This window comes from Felis catus, chromosome A1 (genome assembly GCF_018350175.1).
Source record: "Felis catus isolate Fca126 chromosome A1, F.catus_Fca126_mat1.0, whole genome shotgun sequence".
Classification (NCBI taxonomy): Eukaryota; Metazoa; Chordata; class Mammalia; order Carnivora; family Felidae; genus Felis; species Felis catus.
The window spans coordinates 201,724,709-201,749,484 of record NC_058368.1 but is presented as its reverse complement, the minus strand read 5'-3'; the positions used below and the strand labels follow the sequence as shown (position 1 = coordinate 201,749,484).

General features: G+C 36.8%; 1 protein-coding gene across 2 annotated transcripts in view; it reads left to right on the top strand.

Moving 5' to 3' along the window:
• The window catches only part of PARP8 (poly(ADP-ribose) polymerase family member 8), a 178,200-nt gene that overhangs the window by 141,677 nt on the left and 11,747 nt on the right, over positions 1 to 24,776 (top strand). For both annotated transcript variants that reach the window (XM_011286265.4, XM_019811146.3), the window contains 11 exons: positions 2,169 to 2,261; positions 9,202 to 9,327; positions 10,599 to 10,664; positions 13,171 to 13,238; positions 14,981 to 15,029; positions 16,121 to 16,233; positions 16,469 to 16,541; positions 17,763 to 17,832; positions 18,378 to 18,451; positions 19,610 to 19,679; positions 20,537 to 20,621. In XM_011286265.4, coding sequence (XP_011284567.2) covers positions 2,169 to 2,261; positions 9,202 to 9,327; positions 10,599 to 10,664; positions 13,171 to 13,238; positions 14,981 to 15,029; positions 16,121 to 16,233; positions 16,469 to 16,541; positions 17,763 to 17,832; positions 18,378 to 18,451; positions 19,610 to 19,679; positions 20,537 to 20,621 — 887 coding nt within the window. The remainder of the gene's footprint in view (positions 1 to 2,168; positions 2,262 to 9,201; positions 9,328 to 10,598; positions 10,665 to 13,170; positions 13,239 to 14,980; positions 15,030 to 16,120; positions 16,234 to 16,468; positions 16,542 to 17,762; positions 17,833 to 18,377; positions 18,452 to 19,609; positions 19,680 to 20,536; positions 20,622 to 24,776) is intronic.

Sequence of the window (24,776 nt, the reverse complement as noted above, 5' to 3'; positions counted from 1 at the left end):
AACAAGATACTCCTATAAATCAGCTTTATACATTTTAATCAAAAAGATGCAAGAAAGGAAAAGAAGTATCCATAAAGTAATCAAGCCATAGATTTATCATTAGGATTGTAGGTTTATTATTTAAAGTAATGGGTCCATTGGTAAGTCCACGTGATTAGGAGATTTGGATATAATCATGTCTGGGAGGGGGATGAAAAGGAAATGCAAAAGAAAACATTGAAATGTTTATATGTTACCCAAGATAAAAAAAAATAAGAGATCAGGGGTGGAACTGGTGAAAATTATTTGAGACACAAACCAGGGTGGCGCATGAATATCTAGGATTGGGGACAGAGTGGGCTGATAGAGATATGTAACAATAACTATTATATTTTTTCCTTAAGTCTTTGAAATTTTTCCTAAGTTAAAATTATAAAAAATTATCCGTCCAATCTAATATAGGACGAAGTATTTTCTTTCATCTTTATTTCTGTTGTTTCAAGCAATAATCAGGTACTGAAAAAGGTAGTTTCTTTTGTTTTAAAACATTTCCTGGAATCTGTGTGTGAATACCCATGTACATGCATACATACATACATACATACATATTTGGATGATCACAACGTAAGTGTAATTGATTACCAAAAGTTCAAACGACAAAATAAAGCCAATTGTTACTCATATACACTAAATAAGCTTTATCCTATTTTTAGCTTTGGGATTGATGGATTTTATTCATAAAAATGTATGGTTATTTGACAAGAGTAGTATTAAAAACACCATCTGTGTCCCTGTCTACTTCCTCAGAGAACACTGTTGGGTAGCTGTTACATGAATAAATTCCTAGGGCTCTTTATGATTGCCACAGTTTTATCTTCCCCCTGGACCCTCAGTGGTATACTGTTCCACTATACTCAAACGTCAGTATAATGTTTGGCACTACACTAAATGTACAATCAGTAGTTTCTGTTACTGTTTCAGACCATATCATGCTCCTAGAAAGTAAAGAGAAGAAACAATCCAATGTCTCTGGGAAAAATTGAGTGTGAGACATACATACACATAGATAAACACACAAAAAAATAGAAGATAAAAAATAGGTTAAACACTTAGGTAAACAAAAAATTGCAGAAATTGAACAGTCTGCTCTAAGTATATCCATCTATGTATAGCAGTGTGTATATAGCTTGGGTATGGATGAAGAACTTTCTCCAATTAATTTGCTCTCATAGGTAGTTTTTCCTGCTGTTTCTGAAATGTAATCAAACTGCACTTTTAAGGAGGACGAAGGAAATATATCAGTTCCTTTTTCCCTAAAATTCTTTGGGGAACGTCAACCAGAAATGTTTGTGATCGGTCATGCTTATGTACACAAAGCCACCACTTGGGCCCTTTTTGAATATAAAGGGTGGACCACAAAGGACCATACTTCCCACTGGATAAGCACTAGCCCAAGTGGTCCTCAGAAATGAGTGAACTTAGAAGCAGTGGCACTAACAAATGCCTTTTGTCTGCTAGGCAGCGGCACCATGGATTGTATCGTTAGGCTTCATCAGCTACCTAATGCAATGTAACTTGGGAGATAAGATAAATCAAACAGATGACACTATATTAGATTTGAAAGATGAGAACTTTTCCAAAGCAATTGCAGAGTGTATATTTCAGTGCTGTTGACTTCAGGAGGTTATTGAAGTCACAAGTCTTTGCACCAAAACCAATCTTTCAAGAGCTGGGTAACAAGTAAGCAGAGTCATGCTTATTTCTTCCAAAGAAAACTACCTAGGGAAAAGTGGAATTCTTCTCTGTATATTTGTTTTACCTAGCTGTTCGGTTTAACCTCATTTTTTTAGGATATCACCAGCTTAGGTGTCTGCCTTTTTTTATACATCTCAGATACGAATGTGTATTAAGCAGGAGAGATGTATTTTCCATCTACTGCTAAAAAGTTCTGAGTGCAAGTGCCTACAACTATTTGAAATGGATTTCTTATATTGGTGACTCTGTATCACTAGGTGATTATTTACCAATTGTTACCTAAATTTAGAAATGTATTAAACCAAGTTGTAGGATTCCTTTCTTTTTAACATTCTGAAACTTTTGCATTATTTATTACATGGAATGCCATAAATTTAATTTAGGAATTGGGCAATGGAAAACAGTGGTGTAACTCATTCCCCTTTCTTTTGTAGCCCACTGTGTGTGAACGAGAGCTTTGTGTATTTGCTTTTCAAACCCTGGGAGTAATGAATGAAGCTGCTGATGAGATAGCAACTGGAGCTCAGGTAGTAACACGCAATACTAATTATTCCTTACTCTGATTTGAAAAACTTGTTCTGACCTACTAGTTTCCTTCAGTCTTTTGGACAAATATTTGATAGTTTGACGTTAGATTAAAAAACAACCCGCATTTGATTTGTTTTTTAATAGATAGAAACTCAATTTTGCTATCTTTATCTAGTGAGTGTTTTGTCATTTTGCCATTGCCAAGGGAAGAAATTAAACCCACATCCTGTTGTTTAAAAAATAATTGTGATTCTTTCACGGTGAAGTTGAAATATTGAAACACTTGCACATGTATTCTGTAAAATTTATTTGTAAAGTTATGGTACCATAAAATGGAATCTAATTTATTCCTGAAACTTAGGTGAAAAGATAAAGGACAGAACATATGAGAAAAAGCATCCAATTTTACAATAGCAGTGTTTACGACATAGGAAGGCAAATAAATATAAAAAAACAAATGAAACAACTTGGAAGTAGAGAAGCATTCCATGTTTCCAGAAGGAAAAAAATATTATAAAGATGATAGAATTTACTTGTTGCAATTCTATCAAAATGTCAATTGATTTTTAAAATTTATTCATGGAACCTAACTTTCTAATAAATCTATAAGAAAAAAAATCAGACAAAACATAAAAAAAATTATGAATGTTAATTAAGGGAGGCTAGACCAAGCACATACAAAAACATATTATGCAATCTTATATTAAAAAAAAAATACAGTACTGGCAAAGAATAGAATGTCAAATGATCCCCAAAACAGATCTTGTTAAAAATATACTTAATATACTTTAAAGAAGGCATCATATAAAGTTGTAAAGTAAAAATGATTTAGTAAGTGGGTACAAATGGCCTGCAATGTGGGGTGGGGGGAACAGATTAGCTCTTTACACTGTTGGTAAAAACAAATTCCCAATGGCCTAAAGAGTTTTGTTTGAAAATACCGTATACATACTAGAGGAGAGTAAACAGTGTGTCAGGTTTATTCGTTTATGCAGTTTCAGGAAAGCATAAAGGAAAACACCAGCATCGAGTCCATACATATTTTACGTTTCCTACTTGAAAGAATAGTGAACATTAAGAGAGAATTATGAAAAAGTTTATTTTCCCTCAAACATAAATGTATAAAAGCACATAAAAATAGAAAACCATGAAGATCATAACGGATTATTACAGGAAATGAACGCACGATTCACAAATATGGACCTATAGTTAGTAAAGAAACATAAGAAAATATTCAGCTGTATTTGAAATCAACAGGAAACTAAATGTGAAAAGAATTGCCAATCTGTCATTTTTAAAATTTGCAAAGATGAGTGGGAACAAATGATCATATAACAGACATTGTTTCAACAAGTACTGAATGCCTGCTATGTAACAGGCATTGCACCAGATGGAGGTACAACAGTAAATATGGAAAGCGCAGGCCTCATGGATTTACGTACATTCTGTTAACCTGATTATTTCACTGATTAACTAAAACTGCGATATATCCACCTGAAGAAATATTAAGGAAAACAGTTGTGATGTAATGAGTTACAAATGAGAAATAAAAATACAACCAGTATAACAGTGATTGTATGTCATGTGGCAAAAAAGATTCCATGATTAAATTTCAGAAATACAGATTGATATTGCCCCTACACCCAAAATGCACATGTTTGCATATTAAAGGCTCTCAGAAAAACTGAAACTAAGAAAATGAGTAGCCACTACTTTAAGGGTTTCTCGAATGTGTCTGACCATGTGGGTCTTTTGTTTTCTTTCCTTATTATTTTTTTTTTAATGTGAAAGTTTTTCTTACCAACTGGAACTAATATTGCTCAAAGAAAAGATAGTTTAATATATGCTATTTATAGCTAGGTAAAGATGATTAAGCTTTACACAGGTGTGTGTGTGTTTGTGAATATACATACATGTATTTTACATGAATAGTGTGTGTGCATGTGTGTGTGTATTTATATACGTGTATATATAATAGGTATATGTATGTATGTATGTATATAAAATTATTTGAGTGGTAAAATTAACATTTGTGCATTTTAGTGGATGTAAATTGTCCCTCAGACAATCTGAAAAGGGAAGGATTTAAAGCCTGGAAATAAGAAATAATGGATTAGAAAGAAAATTAACATCATGCTAACAAGTAAGCCAAGCTGATAAAATATTAGATTAGGTGCTTTCCCCCCCTTATTATACATACATCTCAAAAAATAATGTTTGCTAAAGAGAGATTAATTTTGGATTATACATGATAGTTATAAAACACAATTACTCGGCCGTATCAACTTAGTGGTTCTACTCCAAAGTGGAATACTCTTTTCACTACTTTAAAGCAAGTACCCAATATTCTGTTTATAATTCCAAAGATTAGGTGGAAACAGATTCTCTTTCTAGTATATCTCAGTAGTCCTGCTGCATCAGTTGACGCCTACATTTTAAGTGGTTCTATGAGGCTGCAAGAACATTCCTTAGGGGGACACTGAAGGAGGCTATCCTGGAACGAGTGTGTTTCAGCAGCTAGGATTCCAAACACTCAAATACTGTTTCAACAAAAACAGCTCCATTTTGTGTGTGTGTCCTGGGCTCTCATATAAATGATTAAGAAAAAAGGAATCCATATTGAAATGTTTGAAGGCCATCGATCTTCAATTTTCAATACGCCTCTTTTACAGAATACATTATATATCCGTAGGCCACTCCTGTACATGCCTTTCTTGCTCACCTGGACTTGAACTTTCTCATCTGCAAGTGCTCCTAGGCCGCCTTTACCTGTGGGGGAGGGTGCAGAGTCTTGCTCTGCCAGCTGGGTTGTATGTAATGGCCTGTGGCAGCATGTGATTCTGTAAGCCCACAGACCTTTGTTCACTCAACAAATGGCCTAATTCCCATTGCCTGAATTCTGTATTTGTCTATCCTAAGTATCTTAGCCTCCAGATTGCCTCTTCAATTATATTATTTGGGCTAAGAGGAAAGATGTGTGTAACCTGATGGCTACGCCACTCACCATATGTGCTGAGGTCCTATTAAGAATCTCTCATTTTAAATGCTGAGAGTGGGGAAATACATGATTTGTGGTAGAAGAAATCATAGTCATTTGTTAATGTTTATTTTTTAAAGTAGACACTTTCCTTCATTGAAAAATTAACACATGCAGACGAATACAAATCCAGTGTTATACAAACCTTTCCTTGTTCAAAAATTCTGAATGCTAACTTCTGCAACAGATAAATCATAAAATTACAGTGGTTTAGGATGATAGACATTTTTATTTCTGGCTTACGCTGCTGCCCAATTAGAATGTTTGTTAGGCAGCTTTCTGTGTGATGATTGAGGGAACTGGACCGTCTGCTCTGCTGTCTAAAGTACCTGTCCGATGGTAGAGTGGAGAGAAAAGTTGAGAAGGTGCACCTGTTGCTTCTTCAGCTCCACCCCTTCCTGCTGCCAGTCCATTGATTGAGGTGAATGAAGCTAGTCATACAGCCTGACCTGGACAAAAGGGGCAGAAATGTCCCACACAGAGCAACTGCCCCCAGTCAATAGCTCTATACCCAGGAAGCCAGGAGTAGGAGGCTTTGGTAGACCGCATGTGATTTTGCTATGGTAGTTATGCTATTTCTTTGAAGTTAGCTTAGGACATATATTAACAGAAATAATTCTAATTAAATTCTCTACCCCGACATCCATTATTTCATTAGAGTTTGCTTGACTCCACTGGTGAAATTATTGGCAAGAGAATGCATATAATTTTTGGTAGTTTTGATTGTTTTGAAGCTTTCAGCACAAGATGTTTAATAAATATTTGATTGAAAGAAGGAACATTGTTCAGGTTATTAATTATTGTATCTGTTTGTATCTTTATTCTTGTGGTAAAAAACACATAACATAAAATTTACTATCATAACCATTTTTTAAGCATACAGTTCAGTAGTGTTAAGTATATTCAACTTGTTGTGAAACCGATTTCCATAACTTTTTCATCTTGCAGAACTCGAAACTATATCCATTAAAACAACTCCCCTTATGTAAACCCCCTTCGTCCAACTCTGGTAACCACCATTCTACTTTCTGTTTCTATGAGTTTGACTACTTTAAATACCTCATAAGTGGATCTTAAAATATTTGTCTTTTTGTAATTTCACTTAACATAATATCCTCAAGGTTCACCCATGCTGTAGTATGTCACAGAATTTTCTTCTTTTAGGCTGAATATTTCCTGTATGTATATTCCACATTTTGTTTATACATTCAACTGTCAATGGACATTTTGGTTGCTTCCATCTCCTGGCTATTATGAATAATGCTGCTGTGAGCATGCATATGCAAATGTGTTTAAAATCCTTCTTTGAATTATTTTAGAAATATATCCAGAAGTGGGATTGTCACTGCCAGCAGGATCATATGGAAGGAAGTTCTGTTATTAACTTCTTGAGAGGCCTCCATACTCTTTTCCATGGTGGCTGCACCATTTTATAATTCCATCAGCTGCACACAAAGACTCCAATTTCTTCATGTGCTTAACACTTATTATTTTCTGGGTTTGTTTGTTTGTTTGATAGTAGCCATCCTAATGGTTGTGAGGTGATATCTCATTATGGTTTTGATTTGCATTTTTCTGATGATTAGTGATGTTGAGCATCTTTGCATATGCTTGTTGGCCATCTGTATGTCTTCTTTAATGAAACGTCTATCTGGGTTTTTCCTATTTTTAAATTATGTGATTTCTTATTGAGTTGTAAGAACTCTTTATCTATTCTGGATATTAACCCCCTTTCGGATATCTTATTTGCAAATATTTTCTCCCATCCTATGCCATTTCACTCTATTGATTGTGTCCTTTGATGCACCAAAGTTTTTAAGTTAGATGCACACCCACTTGTCTGTATTTGCTTTTGTTGTCAATCCAAGTAATCGTTGCCAAGTTCAATGTCATGAAGCTTATCTCCTATGTTTTCTTGTGGGAATTTTGTAGTTTAAGGTCTTAGGTTTAGGTCTTTATTACATTTTGAATTAATTTTTATGTATGGTATAAGGGTCCACTCCAGTTTTTTGTGGATGTAGTTTTCCCACCATCATTGTAGAAAAAAGTACCCTTTTCCATTGAATGGTCTTAGTACCCTTGTCAAAGATCATTTGACCCTATATGCAAAGGGCGTGTACTTTTATAAAGCTTCAGTTGCAGACCGTGTCATGTAATTCTCGAAAATTTTTATAAGACAGTGCCAATTCCCTCTCCACTGCCAGAGTTTGAGACGAGGCTATTTTATTTTACTGATTATTCTTTTTCAGGAGTTTTTTATTTGTTTTTCTTTTATTGGGAGACCAGATAATGTTGAAAACAATTTGTATCTGGGTTAAAGTACATCTCTCTGGGGTAGAAGGAATGTGAGTGTGGGTATGGAAGACAAAAAGGATTTTATTATGTCTTTATTATATCTATTGCTTGGAAATCCTATATATACACACACCTATAAATAGAATAGTGTGTTAAAAACATACTAACGGTTTCAGTCCTACTGTTCTCTGAGTGAGTCTTGTGGGTATGTATTTCTATGTACTTTGAGAAGTATTACTAATAGATCATATACCCAATGGAATGGTTTGAGTGTTGCTAATTATTTTAGGTCCCTGGCATTTCTGGATGCTGTGATTGGGTGGCTGTATTTTGTGAGTATACACACAACAGAGTGAGCCCTGCTATTGTTAGGTCACAGTGCTCCTTTCATTAACCACAAGAATCAAAATTTGTTTTACTCTTTGTGTGCATTTTTAAAATGCCTGTTTAAAAACTTTCTTGAAGTATTTTTTCTCCATAAAGATTAAGCCCATTGCTTTCCTTATGATGTCCCTGTCTTCACACTGGCACACTGTCTCCATTTAGACGGTATCTGTTTTCTTAATACCGTTGCCAGAAGCTTATTGCTTTGGGGACTGGAGAGGGGGCCTTGCCCTTAACTGTTAAATAACGCTGCCTCTTAGTAAATTGTGTGAAAAGGCCATAGAAGAACATAGGAATAAGACCATCATATTTAGCATACGAAGGTCATTAATGGCCTGAGGCAAAGAGCTGGAAGAAGTAAGATGATGTCAGGAGCTTCACTGTTCTTAGAGCATGTCAGACTCATTTCCTGCATCTGCAGTTTCCATCACCCGGAACGGTTTCTCCCCAGAGTTAGGTCTCCCTCTCTATCTTTATTCTAGTCTCTGTTGAAACATCACACCTTCCTAGCCACTCAGAAACAGCACCCTCTATTGCCTTAGTCTCTAATGCCTGCTTAATTTTTACAGCATTCAACATGACCAGAAATGTATTTAAACATGTATTTGTTTAACTGATTTGTTTTATTATGCATCTTCTCCATTAGAGTGTAAATTCCACGAGAGAAAGGACCTGTCTTGTGCACAGAGCCTAGAACAATGTTAGAGCATAATATGTGTTCATGACAAAGGGATATTAGGACGTAATTGGGAGCAACTTATTTTATTTTATTTTATTTTATTTTATTTTATTTTATTTTATTTTATTTTATTTTATTTTATTTTATTTTATTTAAATGTTTATTTATTTATTTTGAGAGAGAAGCATAGAGCAGGGGAGAGGCAGAGAGACAGAGAAGGAGAGAGAATCCCAAGCCAACAGCACAGAGCCCATTGTGGGGCTCAGTCCCACAAACCATGAGATCATGACCTGAGCTGAAATCAAGAGTCGGGTGCTCAACAGATGGAGCCACCCAGGCACTCCAACACATGTCAGCTATTTTAAGTTAGTGGTCAAGTTTGTCCAAACTTGATCTGAAGCCATAAGTTACAGATCTGAGAAGTTGCTAGCAGTGCTGAGGCTTTCCTGATTAACTTATGCTAGGTACCATGACAGGAAGAAACAATGGCAGAGCACTTGATGAAACCCAAAGGATGGTAACTATCTTATGTATGTATTTCAAGGTGGTAGATCTACTAGTGTCCATGTGTAGGTCTGCATTGGAATCTCCTAGAAAAGTTGTCATTTTCGAGCCATATCCTTCTGTGGTAGATCCTAACGATCCTCAGATGCTGGCCTTCAACCCCAGGGTGAGTACTTACCCTCGCGCGCCCCTCCCGTTTCCGGTAACAGCAGCTGAAATTCTAATCTCCTTAGCTTTCCTCTTTCTATCTAAATCCCTCCCTTGGCAGGCACATCCCTGACCTGCTGTGGACTCTGGATCCATTTAGTAAATACGGTTCTTCTAACACAAACTTGGTTTCTGGCCTCCTTCGGTCTTTCCCATATCCTGTTACTTTCCCTGTCTTTCCGTCTCTTAAAATCATTTTTTAGAACTTCATCTTTATGAACCTAGACCCATTTCATCCTCTCAAATTGCGATCTTTACACATCCCATCTGCATGGAAGGCAGGTAAACAGCTATAATAAACTGGTTTGTAATGGCTGATATGATTAATTTCATTTTATATTTTTTGAGATTCTAGCTTAGTGTAACCTCATTTTCAGGGTCATGGGTAAAAGGACCGACTTGTTTTTCTTTTGTATTTTTTTGCTTCCTCATCCCTTGCCTTCCCCCCCTTCCTCCCCTGTTATATGAAGGTTGGTGGAAGTTTAATTCATGTGATCAACTAACATTTCTTCAGAAAACGATTTCATAAATATTCGTGGAGATTTGGTGGAATCCTTCTAAAATAGCAAAATCTTCAAATTGCCTGAGAGCTAAAATTGCCTTAGTTTCTATCACTGTTCATCTTGAATTCATTTTCCAGAAACAATGGCTATAAAAAAATGTCCTTGGAAAAGCTTTCCTTCCTTCATAAGTGACAACGGTACACATAGTTACAGTGTGCTTGAAGATGAATCATCAGTTAAGTGGTGTCACTTATACACCTGCTAGTCATACTCTTTTGGTAATAATCTTTCAATCAAAAGGAAATAAAAACAAAATGATTTTGTGATATTTAAAGTGGATTTTGGATTTTAGAAGGACTCTATGCTTACTTTACACATCATGGCTTAATTTTTTTAGTGACAGTAAGAATCAGGAGCCCAATATCTTTTTTGTATTTATAGTTTTCCCCCTGCAGGCTAAACATGATTTTATGTACTTATACATAAATAGGATTGTATTGTTTAAGTAGGATTGGCATTGTTTTCTTTTTTCTTCTCTCTAACTCAGTTATATATCCTACATCCCAAAACCATCTTGTTAAAGTCTTCTCTTTTATGTACACAACAGACATTGCTTTCAAATTGACTCTGATGGAAAATCCACATACAGAAATAATATGTTTCTCTAGTAATGCGCAGACTTGCAAAGGCTTATAGTGAATACTATTTTTTTTGTCTGTTCAAACAGAAGAAGAACTATGATCGAGTAATGAAAGCACTGGATAGCATAACTTCTATTAGAGAAATGACACAAGTAAGTATATCACCTTGTGGTTTTATGCAGTTCAGTTTTGCTAGAGTAAAATCATATTTTATAAATGTCTGAGAGTATTGGCTGTGTAGTGAAATGTAGACTTTTCTATTAGATGGGAGTATAATTAAAATAATTTACAGATTAAAATTGTGTTGTATTAGGATGTTTTAATTAAATTACACCAGTGTATTGGTGGGCTACCACAGTGACTTTTGGAGGGTAACTGCATTATTATAATCCTCATTCTCTCTGCAGGAGTTTGAGCATATGGAAGTGTGTCAGAATAGCTTAAGGCAAAGGTTAAATCTGGTACCATCTTCCTAGACTGTCAATTTTCATTAACAGTAGCAATTTTAACACGTATTTAATGTCAAAATAAAAACAAATATTCTATCAAGTGTAAATTGTGCGTAAATATTTTAGAAAGAACACAGATTCTCAGAACAACTTCGGAGGACACAAGACTCCCAGAGAGCATGAGTTTATGTTTTTGGTCATTAGAGAGCCTTTGGTGAAGTTTGATGAGCAAGGATTGTGGCTTATTATGAAAGTCTAACAGATCAATGGGCTGTAGTCCAGCTCTTGGAAAAGCACATACCGTTGAATTATTGAGGCCTTTCCACTGCCAAAGATTTGGAGAGAGGCTTACAACTCATTATTATAAGTAGAAATTAATAATCCATAATTGACATCAGCACGCATTATGGGTTTGGTTTGCGTATGGTGGTTTCAAGGCTTGCACTGCCCTGGAGGCCTTGGAGGCTTACAATAAATACTACCCTGGGTCATTTGCTATCTTTGGGGAAAGAGTATTAGATTCCTTCAGTCTTGAGGCCCACAAAACTTCTGGTTCACTGCTCCCTTCTCCCCCACCATCACCCTTACTCTCCTTGAAAATATGCTCCCAGAGTACATCGTAACATTCCCAGATTTGAGATTTCATTCTTTTGATAGTATTTATTCCATGTAGTCAAATAGGCATCAACAAACAGTGTGTGTCTGACAATGGTAAATGAGATCTTCAATTCACCCGTTATAGTATTTGCTGAAAAGCCATCATGCTTTCTAGTTGTTTTTCTATGTCCATAATTTTCTGTTACCTGAATTCCTTTTCAAACAAATATTTATTATTTGTATAAGGCAAAGAAAACAATAAAACACATTTCCATTTAGGGAGAAAAAAGGACCTGTTCCAATATCTTACACAAAGTTCAGTAAACATTTTTGTGTCACCAAAAACTTTGGTGGTAATAGGGTATTTATACGATACCCTAGACCAGGATCATTCTTGGATAAAAATAGCCACAAAATTCTGACTCTGGGATCAGCTCTCTGCCAAAATTTGCTTCCTTTATTCTGGGTCATGTGTAAGCTATTTTAAATAGAAGGCAGTGGAGACGATCAAGAGTCAGCCTAGGAAGTCAGAGGCGTGTGTTGTATAATTCACTCATCGATGATGTGGCCTGTGACCTTGGGCAAGTTGCGTAATTGCTCGATGCCTCAGCCTCTTCACTGTCAAGGTGGTAAATAGTAAATAGCAATGTGGCATCGCCTTCCAGTGTGCGCTTCGTAGGGATGCCGTCAGGGTTCACTGTGTCATATCTTTAAACCTCTCCCAATAAATATAACATAATACCGTCCTATTTTCTAGAATGTACTAGACCTAAATTGCCACAGACAGATTGCCTCTTGTTCTCTGAAAAGGTTAATTGGGTAAATTCCAGGAAATACTTTCAAAAGAAGGGCTCTTCCTATGTAAATTTTGTCCAGTTTTTACCTGTAAAGCTCTACACCTAAGTCAGGACCCTAGGATAGGAGCATGAGTAGTAGCTATGATACAAGGTTTGCTTTGATGTTAGTTAAAAGTTAAAAACAGTCATTTTCGAAGAGAAATGGCACCCGACACTTGTTAAAGGTGGCGAGATAGATTTTATTTGAGGACTGGAGTGGGAGAGACTTGCCGCTTGAGCGAGGTAACCTCCGAGTAGGACCAAGGTGACTGAGGTTTTTAAAGCGCGAACAGCAAGGGACCAAGAGGAGCTGGTGGAGTAGTGAAACTAGGAAGCTGTGGGGAACAGGAAAATTGCAGCAGGGGGATAAGTAGAGAATTACCGGAAGGTTGGCAGTGTAGGTTGGGACAAGATACCTCTTGTGGTTGGGCGGCATTATATTACTTTGAACAGAGACTCAGCATGATGCCCGGGATCACCTTTAGGGACATGGCCTAGTACCAGGAAGCCAGGCTAAAGCTTGATGAAACCTCTCTGTGTAACAAAATGTTGGCTCAAGTCCATTGTGCTATGTGGAAGTTCCGAGTTCACCTGGCCTTGGGGGAACAAGAAGGGTAAATTGTTGCTGTTTGTTGCCACTTCACAGCCACGGGCTTCCGGGTTTAACTAGATTAGGTACACCTGTTCAACCTGATTTTCCTGTTGCAAAAAGGAAAAACAAAAAGGAAGAAAGGAATTTATGAGAGAAATCACGAAGTATAATGACTTTTTTTCAGGCACCGTATCTCGAAATCAAGAAGCAGATGGATAAACAGGACCCCCTTGCTCATCCCCTGCTGCAATGGTATACAATTTTAGTTTTCCTCTTCCTTAAAACGGCATCGTTTTCTACTGCCTGCTTTAAGCGGGGAGGGGGGAGGGGGAGGGCCCCATTTTACGAGGCCTGCAATGCTACAGTTCTACAAGCCTGTGAGGCCTGGTGATTTTATAATCAGAGTCCGTAATGACTCTCACTTTAATTAAAACTTGTATATCACAAGGGGAAGAAAACGCTGTCCTACGCGCTACACAGGTATACAGTGTATTTGATGGCAGTTTGTCTGTCATTTTAAAAAATGTGATTAGCTGTATTCTAATGGTGAAGCCGTTTTGGTTCATTTAATTTTCTCGTTAACTGAGGACTGAGTGACAATACTCACTGTTTCAAACACTTACTGAAAACCTTTCCAAAATGTATGTCTCGTACGGTTCACTCCCTTAACAAGGACAGCATAAACTTGATGAGCTCTTTGTTTGCCGGCTGCAGGTGATGCCCTGTTCAGAGTGAGCGTGGTGAGGGGCAAGGCCGTAGTCCCACAGGGATCCTAGGAGGGCTGAGCGAGAACCGGAGCGGGGCTTGAGAGCTCCCCTCCTACCATGCCTGCCACAAAACCCTTTGCCCTCCGGTTTCTTACTTGCAAGATGAAAACAATAGTATCTGCTCCCCATACCTACAAGGGTTTTATGTACAAGTCTCTTTGAAATCACTAAAAACTTAAAGACTGGAATTCATCACGACCATCATGCAGTAACACAAATGTGAAGACTATAAGAGATTGATTTGCATGAGATTGATTCTATACTACAACCTTTTTAAAAAAAATGAAAAGATGAGCAAAGGAGAAAAAATGAGTCTGATTACTTGGCTTTCACTTAGAATCTTACAGTGAGCACTTACTCTAATAAGACTTTAAAAATTAGATTTGGAAGTCTTTCTTCTTTGTACCTTTTTTGATCTTATTATTAAAATTCTGATGGATCGAGTAGAATAACACGTAGTTTTCATTTTAACTTTTCAAATTCTCACATTAAGTCATATTCAAAATGAAGGTAAAAATCTCAAATATTGGATCTTTTTTTTCCACCCCCTGTAGTCAGCCTCCGATTGTCAACTTTTATTTGTGATCATTTTCTTCAGTTTGTTAGTCACTCACCTTTCAAGGAGAAGAAAATCTACCAAAATGTTTTAGAGTTTTCCCTATTATTATTTTCTGTACTGAAAAGCATAAAGTCATCAGTTCTTTCAGATACCTGAATTTAATTTTTTTCAACCTCAGTGTCTAAATATGGTGAATAACAGCTTGTGTGTAAACCACTGTATATATCAGCACAAAGATCCTCAAATATTTAAAGAAAGAAAAAGATCTCGTAAAAACTCATTCTTAATTAGACAATGTAGGGAAGAGCCAAAGAAGCGGTTGTAGGAATCAGCTTCTAATCTTTGTATTTACGTGATCGTCATGTGAAAATATATTTAGAAATGTTCATTTTGCTGATGTCTGAGGAGGGTAATGATTAAAGATCACACTTTTAGGGTGTAAGGAACTACTTCTGCGTTCTCAGATATAAAATATTATCTTTTTTGTTACATGAGCTCTTTCAGTTGTTTTAGGAACAAAGCAAACTGATGTAACTAAGTACAAGGATCACTCAGTTTAGTTAATGTCACAGCAAACATTAGTTCCATTCACTTGCCAACTAAAGAAGAAAACTTGAAATATATTTGGCATGTATTTGTGACTGATGGATTATTTTAATTAATTTCAGGGTTATTTCAAGTAATAGGTCACATATTGTGAAACTGCCAGTTAACAGGGTAAGTTGTTTTTTCACATATACATACAGAAATGGGAACAGTCCTGACTAGTTGGGAGAACTGACCCTGTGATGTTTAGGCAGCCTACCTCCAGGAAATGGAAGTAATCTCAGGTTAGGCCTCATTCTTCAGTTTGAAATTACCATATGGGCACAAGCTCTAGGTTTTCCCAAGAAATCAAATTCAAATTCAGGCTGCTGCCCTGAACTTTTAAGTGAGTAAAAGGGTCAATATGAAATCATTTAGTTATTCCGCAAGTGATAGGAGGAATCTGGAGATTGACCAGAGAAAGGTATTGTGCTTTTTATTTTTATCATTGTCAGTTTCTTGTTGTCAAGAAAGATACTGCCTTATCAGCTCAATATGCTTACAAAATAAATGAAAAGCCAATGGACTGATTTCAGTTCTGATCATTACCTAAGGAGATCAGTATCCAGAATCTCAGCTCTCCTGTCTGTGAATCTCTAAACTGCGAGATTCCTTTATATTGTATTCCTATACAAATACATTCCTAAGTGAAAGGGGCAGCAATTAGAAAATTTGTCAGGCAACTAATTCAAAAGATTCTGTTTTAATTTCTTTCCATGAACAAAGGGGAAACTCTGTGAATGTAGGCAATTTCCAGATTTATAAGCATATGCAAATAAAGCATGACGATGGTAATTTTTGCAGTTTTAAAATCTTGAACTAACTTTTCTTTTCTGCTTAGCAAACTCAGATATTTCCCCAGTTGAATAGCTAGTGGATACTTAGGGAATTCAGTAATAAAAGTCTCAAAAAGAAACATAATTAGGAAGGCAGATCTGCTTGGACAAGATTACACAATGTATTCTGAAGCTAAATATAAATGACTTTGGATTGTCTGTCTCCTGTTCCTTTTCCATTAGCCTAAAGAATTACCCTTCCTATCAGCAACTCCATATGATTTATCATTTATGCAGGTTTTTTTTTTTTAATGAATGGTCCTGTTAGTGTAAATTCGTGTGGCTTGAATCTAGATATTTCTTAAGCCAGTAAAATTTGAAATTGTCATCAGTCTGATTCTATGTTCATTTTGACATGTTTTCATTTGTCGTTATTTTAAATGGCAGCAACTGAAATTTATGCATACTCCACATCAGTTCCTTCTTCTCAGCAGTCCACCAGCCAAAGAATCTAATTTTAGAGCTGCTAAAAAACTCTTTGGAAGCACCTTTGCATTTCAGTGAGTATGGTTTAACGCTGATGGGGATATAGCTTCACCTCGGTCTTCCAGAAATGTGTGGGGAGGAAAACATTCACTTGTAGTAGTTGGCTGTAAGCACTGAGTAGTCCAGTGCCTGATACTTGACTTGGAAATTCAGGACTTTCTGAAGGTACATGATTTATCATATTGTGGCTACTTTAGAGGATTATTAATGTTTGGTTTTACCTTGTCCTTCCCCTCCTCTGTGCTTTAGTGGCTCACATATTGAAAACTGGCACTCTATTCTGAGGAATGGTCTGGTCGTTGCTTCTAATACTAGACTGCAGGTAAGTTTTCTGGATGCTTTACCAAGACCATATTTACTTTTGTGTTAGAGTTCAATAGTGTTTTGTTCTTATGTGAAAAGGGGTAAGCAAGCGGGCTTCAAAAAATTACATAGGATTTTTAAAAGGCGTAAGTAATGTTCACAAAAATAACTGAAGCAGAATTGACCTATACATCATATAGGGATGGAAAGGAAAAGAAATTGAATTCCCTATGAGAAAACAGTAAAGTCACTTTGAGCTTAAGTAGAAGAAAAATTATCATGCAGAAAGTAAAAGCGTACAAGCATTCTGTTGCTAATTCAACACAGATTTCTTGAGCACTGCCCAAGTGTGAATACTTTAAGAAAAAGTAGGGCTAAGAGTTAGCAAAATGGAGATTGGATACCAAAGAGCTATCTGTTGCCTGCTTTACCGTCTCTGGGGCAGCACTGCGAGTTAGCGGGATATCGCGGGTGTAGTGCTCATCTTTATTTATTCCCTTCATCTCCAATACCCTACCTCACTCTCATTCAGCTGATTTTCATCTGAGGATGGAAAGAGGTCAGGAAATGAGACGCTCAGTCCCATCACCTGTGCCAGATCTCACGCTCTGATGACAGTTGAGATGATACAGTTAAATGTAAATGTCCATAAACACACACTTATTCGATTAGTATTCAGTTCATACTAAATAGGGCACAGGGGTTCTAGAAGACAGGGATAATGAGAGAGAATTTTAATTGTTCTGAGTAGTTTCTTAGAACAGTGGAAGAGTTTCAGTTAATGAAACTGTAACCTGCAAGGTTAGAGGAGATAAGAACGGGATTGCAGTGTTGTGTAATGAAAATGTCAATAGGCTCCTTTGTGGCTATACTAGCATGTGAGTCCTAATCAAAACCCTCACCATATATAATGCAGTCTGGTTTGTTTTCGGTATTTTGGAGTCAAATATTTTGGGTAAAAACGTTACTTTGTAATAATTCACTGACTTTGTCATAGATCAGGTGGAAAACTTTAAAATTAAAGATTTTTTTTCTCTGGCCATCACTTTTTATGTATCAACTCACTGAATTTTGAGGACAAAGATATTAGTAGTCCTATTTTCAAATTAGTCCTTTAGGAAATAGCTTTATCATTTTCTAAGAATTTATGCTCCAACATGAGACTAATTTTTCTTATGTAAAGTATTAACCTTTGAAACCATTGGCTGCCCACTTTCTCTCCCACTTCTTCCCCTTTTAGCTCCACGGTGCAATGTATGGAAGTGGAATCTATCTTAGTCCAATGTCAAGCATATCTTTTGGTTACTCAGGTAAGCGTGTGTTTCATTTTTACTTTTTAAATTTTTTTGAGTTTATTTATTTAATTTGAGAGAGAGCGTGCATGCATACAGGTGAGCAGGGAAGGGGCAGGGAGAGAGGGAGGGAGAAAGAATCCCAAGCAGGCTCCATGCTGTCAGTGGCAGAGCCTGATACGGGTCTCGATCTCACCAACCTTGAGATCTGACCTGAGCCAAAATCAAGAATCAGACACTTACCGAGTGAGCCACCCAGGCGCCCCTTAAAATCAATTTACGAATTTTGTAAATATATCGATTTCTAAATATAGCAAGAGAATTTCCTATCCCTATTTTCCATGCAAATTTTTTTAAAAAGCTGTATTTTCTACTTCCTAACACTGTCAGGACTTCTAAACCCACTGACTTTCCACCCCAAGTCACAGGAGCTGGTCCTTCAGGAGCCCATCGTGATCATTGGTGCCCCATGCAATGCAATCTTAGGCAAAGTGTCAGGGGATTGTATTTGAGGGGCATGATACAGCTTTGTTCCTGAATTACTCTTTTCTTGGTGTCCTCAGGGATGAATAAGAAGCAGAAGGTGACAGCCAAAGACGAGCCGGCCTCAAGCAGTAAAAGCAGCAGCACATCACAGGTGTTGTAGTGACTCGAGTGGCTGATGTGATGAGTGAACGTTAGCCTCATTAGCCAGCAGGACATCAATAAGTCTGGCTTTTTAAGTCTTCAGAGTCATTGTAAATAGTCATTACGCATGAAGGAACAAAACTTACCCTCACGTGTAATAATCAGAGCGCCTTTATTCAGTAAACATTCAGCAAGTATTTATTAAGCTTCTCCTGTAATGTTTTAGAGACTGCTAAGCATTGGGCTATAGTGATGATAAAAAATAGATCACAAAACAATAGAGAACTCCTTTGGGAGCTTACATTCTGTTGAATGGCTGTGAATGAATTAAATATATATTTAGATAGAATGGTAGGTGGTGGAGAAAAATGGAGAAAAATCAGGGAACAGAGATGTTTAATACCATGAGATAGAAGATGGGACCAGAGTGACTGTCCCTGGGCTGGTCAGGAAAGGGTGCTCTTTCTCAGGTTATTGTGTGGAGACCTATAGTCAGTGAGTCCATGAGCCCTATGGGAGGAAGAACATTCCAGGCAGAGAAAAGAGCAAGCACAGATCCCTTGTTGTTTCAGAGGAAACAACCATTCTGGACCAATTAAAAATCTACTTAATGAATAATGTGACTTTAAATTGAAAAAAAAGAAAAAGGATAGCTAACTTAGTATCTAAAAACAAAAGCAAAACTACAGATTTTCTACATGAGATTTTTCTGAAACGCCTGCAGCTTAAGTTAATGGTGCTGTAAAAATGGGTTGGTTTTAGGTTAGTTAGATGATCTGGAATAACTGATTTTAATGTTTAAAAAGACCATGCCATTTTAATTTTGTTTCCCTTGAAACAAGGATGCCAGGCTTCCAGTAAAAATAAATTTGAGTTCTAATTCTATGATGTGATGCTGTTAAACTTTAATTTAGCCTTTTTAGTTCACTTATCTTGAGAGTGATTTGATAATGATTATGTACAGAAATTAAATGATACAACAAATATAGCTTGACATTAAGAAAGAATTCAAGGATATTACTGCTAGTCTAGATAGCACCCCCCCCCCACTTTTTTTTTAATCTGGAGCTATCTCAGGGGCTATTATTTTTTAACGATGATGAGTTCTCTTTTCACTTGAGCAACTGCCCCATTTTCAGTCTAATTTTTAAATTCTTTTGGAATTTAGTCACAGAAAAAAGGACAACAATCCCAATTCCTGCAAAGCCGTAACCTAAAATGCATCGCCTTATGTGAAGGTACGTTGAAAGTTCTACAAACCTTGTAGCATTAATTCTCTATGTTATATGTATTTAGGAATTTGAGTATATTTACAGAATGCTCATAATGCATTAGTGACAGCATTATTCCTCGTGACCTTCTCTAAGGGCACAGATGGGAAACAGGTACAATATGGAGCGTTAAAGGTGAAAAACAAAGTGTCACTGGCAAGAGTTCAAACAGTGCTATATTTTATTCTTGGCAGATATCTCAGAATGGTAATTATATTTTCCTGATCAAGTATTACTAATCTCTTCTGTTAATATGCCACCTTCCTCTTTAAGTTGGCTTTTGAATGTATAATGCCATGGAAAATTGGAAAGATGAACCAAACACCAAGAAGAGAACCGAAATAGGTCTTCTGTTTCTACGCTGAAATTATTGATTTCTTCTGAACTTGGGATAGAAAAATTGATAGGTGATTTGGAAAATCATACACTTTTCTTTGTTCTTGCTATAAAATCTGACCTTGACTAGAAAAGCATTTTTTCCTTGTGTTGAGAGTTTTCAGTAGCCACTCTTAACTGCCTTTTAAGTTTTCAACCCTTGATAGTTATATGGGAGACCAAGTTGTTTTCCACATAGTTCCCGAGTCAAGACTGTTTGCTTTTGATAATACACAAGTGATTGCTTTCCTGTTGTTACGCTGATGGTGTTTAAAACATAAAATTGTTACATGACATTTCATTGTTTTTACTACATTTTTGACAGCTAATTAGGTTAAACAATTTTTCATATGCTGGTCTGTGCATGTTCTTTTTGCTTTTAGATTCTAAGAGCCAGGGGTATAGTAACTTAGAATAAATAGTTCTTTACTTTTATCTTCCACTTACAGTGATCACCTCACCTGACCTGCACAAACATGGAGAGATATGGGTCGTCCCCAATACTGATCATGTCTGCACACGATTCTTCTTTGTGTAAGTGTAAAGGTTCACATTTGTGTCTTACTGTCTTCTCCATGAATGAGATAGTAGTGACTACATTTCTTTCTTTTTTTTTTTTTTTTTTTGGTCATTTTAGCTGCCAATATATAACAGACAGCTAATTTCTCATTATATTAATGTTTATTTTATTTTAATGAGCTCTAAAAAACAGAGTGATATTTAAATGTTAATTTAGAAGAACTGAAGGAAAACATCCTGTCTCTTTAACCATCTATGTGTGCATGTATGTACACGTGTATATATGTGTATATATACATACACACAGATAGATGTAACATAGATATACACACACATACACACATATCTTTATCTATGGACTTAAAAATATGATAACTGGGAATGAAGAAAACAATAATGAGAATGCCCTGTCCCTATGAAAAGTTGATGCAGGACATACTGATGTGGAGTTTTTGACACAACTGTATCAAAAGAGCTGTATGAAAATGTAATAGCATTAGTTTTCAGCCCTAAATAAATGATGAGTCCAGTAAACCTGTCTGATTTTCACCCATCTTTGTTTGACTCCCAACCCCTTCCCCTGCCTGTTTCTTCCTCATCCATGGTCCTATCACAAGAGACCCCTCGGGAAAGAATTGAGCATATCTGTTTTATACTTTTATGTAGTCTTCTAAACAGAAGATGGAAAAATGCACTGGGTCGCTTTATAAGCCATGTCAAAATGACTGCAGGAAGATTGCTTCGATGTATAATGTATCTGTAGGATGCTATGCCTACAGCATTTGATCGCTTACCTAATGGACAGGTGGCAATGGAAATTTTGTGAACTGCCTGGTTTTCTTTTGGATAATATGAAAACTGACTTTCTTATTCTGATTTACATATTATGTATTTATATATCTTCTGTATTTTTGATGCACATTAATACATAAGTTATGTATTGTGAGACATATATATATCTATAGATTTTTTTCGTAATGGCAAAGCAGCCATAAGTGTTGTAGAAAAAGCCTGCTTTGGTTAAACAGTTTGTGTCCAGGCTCACCAGTTAGATGATGTTAACCATGGTGCATAACCTTCCTAAGTTTCATCAGTGGGTACAATAGAGTATCATCAGTAGATATGGTAGCACAGTATATCTACCTTAAGGGGCAGAATCCCAACAGGAAACCCGTGGCCCATGAAAAATACTGTAATTTCTTTTCTTTTTTTAATAATGATATTTATTTATTTTTGAGAGAGAGAAAGAGACAGAGCCTGAGCAGGGGAGGATCAGAGAGAGAGAGAGAGGGAGACACAGAATCTGAATCAGGCTCCAGGATTTGAGCTGTCAGCACAGAGCCTGACGCGGGGCTCAAACCCACAAACCCTGAGATCATGACCTGAGCCGAAGTCGGACGCTTAACCAATTGAGCCACCCGGGCACCCCGCAAAATACCATAATTTCTATCATCCACAAGTAAGTTACTTAAAAAGGTGTGGTTTATAGGGGAACCATGGTCTAGTGTAGTAACCAGGATCTAGTAACACCACAGCTGTTGTTACTACATATACTTAGGGCCAAAAGGACAAGAACAAGAAACAATTATCAGACCTGGCAGGAGAACCCTTTCTAGTTCAGCAGCTTTGAAAGTCTACACATAGCCCGAGGTGCCCTTGTGGATCTGGAGCTAAGGGAAACCTGGACTTTGCCCTCCTGCTAAGGTCCTGCTGGGACTCCCCATTTCCTCTACCAGAAAGTAGAGGGCCAGGGAGCATACTGATAGAGTCCGTACAAATCGGTCTCCTGGGTCAGAATGCAAGGTAGACAAGGATGCCATGTGGGTCTGGAGGTTCCTAGAGAAGCTATCTGCATGCTAGCTTAAGGTTGTTATGAGCACAAAGTTGGTGCTATGCAGATCTCCATTGAAAGGCACTCATTAAATACTTATTTTCCCCTTTTTTTTTTTTTTTTTTTTGAGAGAGAGAAAGAGAGAGCGTGTGCACATGAGCAGGGGAGGGGCAGAGAGAGAGGGAGAGAGAATCCCAAAGCAGGCTCCATGCTCAGTGCGAAGCCCGACTCAGGGCTCAATCTCACAACTGAGATCATGACGTGAGCCGTAATCAAGAGTGGGATGCCTAACCCACCGAGCCACCTAGGTGCCCCTCCCCTCTTCTTTCTTTACCATCATGACTGTTATCTTCTGTTAGAAGATTGGCTTTCCCAAAGACACATCCAGTCCCGAAGTTATTTTATTGAGTGGCCTTAGGATTTAGAAAGTAACTCCAAAGTCCTCTCCTTAGCCTGATGTTAGTTAATTTATCCCTTTTAGTAACTTGCTAAAAGTCAAATGTATTGAGCCAAATAAACAACTTTAGATAGTTAAGTATGCATTCTAGCATTATTTCTTTGAAATTTTACATAAATTATATGTAAAATAAATCTGTAGGGATATATGTGTTGGGTGTGTATTATGTGTGTGTCTGGAGAGAAGGATATCTGTATTTTTTAGAAGAAAAATTTGAGGAAAGACCATCTGAAGAAAAGAGAACAAAATTCTTCTGGTATATTTAGATACTTTACAAATAGTATAAAGAAAAAAATTCTCTTAAGATAATGATTTTAATTTCTTTATAATTTTTTTTAATGTTTATTCATTTTTTGAGAGACAGAGACAGAGAGAAAGAGAGAGAGAGAGAGAGAGAGAGAGAGAGAGCGCGCATGAGTGAAGGAGGAGCAGAGAGAGAGGGAGACACAGAATCTCAAGCAGGCTCCAGGCTCTTGAGCTGTCAGCACAGAGCCCGACGTGGGGCTCGAACTCATAGAGTGTGAGATCATGACCTGAGCTGAAGTCAGACACAACCCACTGAGCCACCCAGGTGCCCCCTATTTTCATGTCTTTATAAATGCAAATGTGATTTCATCCTTTTTCTCTGCACCCTCAGGAAAGAAGGGACTAATTAAGGAAAATTGATAAGATTCAAACACATCAAAAGGAGAATCCATTCACTAATTAATGTACATTCTAATTACGACCATCAGCTTCTTTATAAAGGATATAATCACAGAGTTCTGTGAGTGATGTGCCTCCCCAGTGAGTGGTAACATCTAGGAAAAGATAAATTGAGGAGAAAGAAGTGAGTTATCACAAATATACTGTTATCAGACAAAATCTTATTTTCTTATTATTTTATTCTGGTTTTTTTATTACCATTATCTGATTCCTTATTTAGAAGTCTGACCTGATAGTAGGATATAAATTAATGTTCCTTCTTTTTTATCTATTATTAAGTGAAACTACTAAAATATTTCAGTAATTTCGATGCTAATCTGATTTCTAGAATGGAGATAATAAAACACTAATTTAATATCCTATTCATACTCTTTCCAACAAGTAAACAACAACACCGAATGAAGGAAGAATTGTGGGGATATTTTAGGGAACAGACTGCTACATCAAAAAAAAATTTGAAAGTAAAATTTAAAAGAAGACATCACTTAGAAAAAAAAAATAAGTTCAAAAAAATTTTGTTGGATAATTTCAAAGTGAATGAACTTAATCAAATTTTAATGCTTTAGGCAAAAAGTAATAATTAGATGTTTTGAACAGATTGTAACCAATTTTAAGTGTCTAAGGATTCCTGATAAAGTTTGATTTCTGATTGGGCTTGAGACACGTTACACAAAGGCATTAAGGCCAATATTTAGAAATATGGCAGCAGTTTTTAAAAGGGGCTAGAAGCTGGGCTTGCCAAAGCAGAAGATGCAAAAACCAAATGGATGTATTGTACTCTAGTTATATGCAACAAACATGCCTGCTTCACAGTGAATGGGGAATTTAAGAGCAAGAGAAGGAAGATTTACTATTGGTATTTCCCATTACTAGGATTATTAAATAATAAAATTGAGGAGAAGGTAAGTGATAATTTGGCAAGTAAACAGGTGTGTCCAGTGCCATGGGCACCCCCCCCCCCCCGGCTAACCCTCACCCCCACCCCATCCTGCCATAGTGACAGCTGTTAGAGGTAAGAGTATATGTCTTCTCCCTCAGCTCTCTGGGACCCAGGAAAGGTTAAGAACTGCTAGGTTTGTATATCCTGCTTATTTGATGTTACAACCTGTTTCATGCTTTAGTGTTTCTTTGATTTAGAGCAGGTAGATCTTCAAATGAATTGTTTCCATATGTTGTC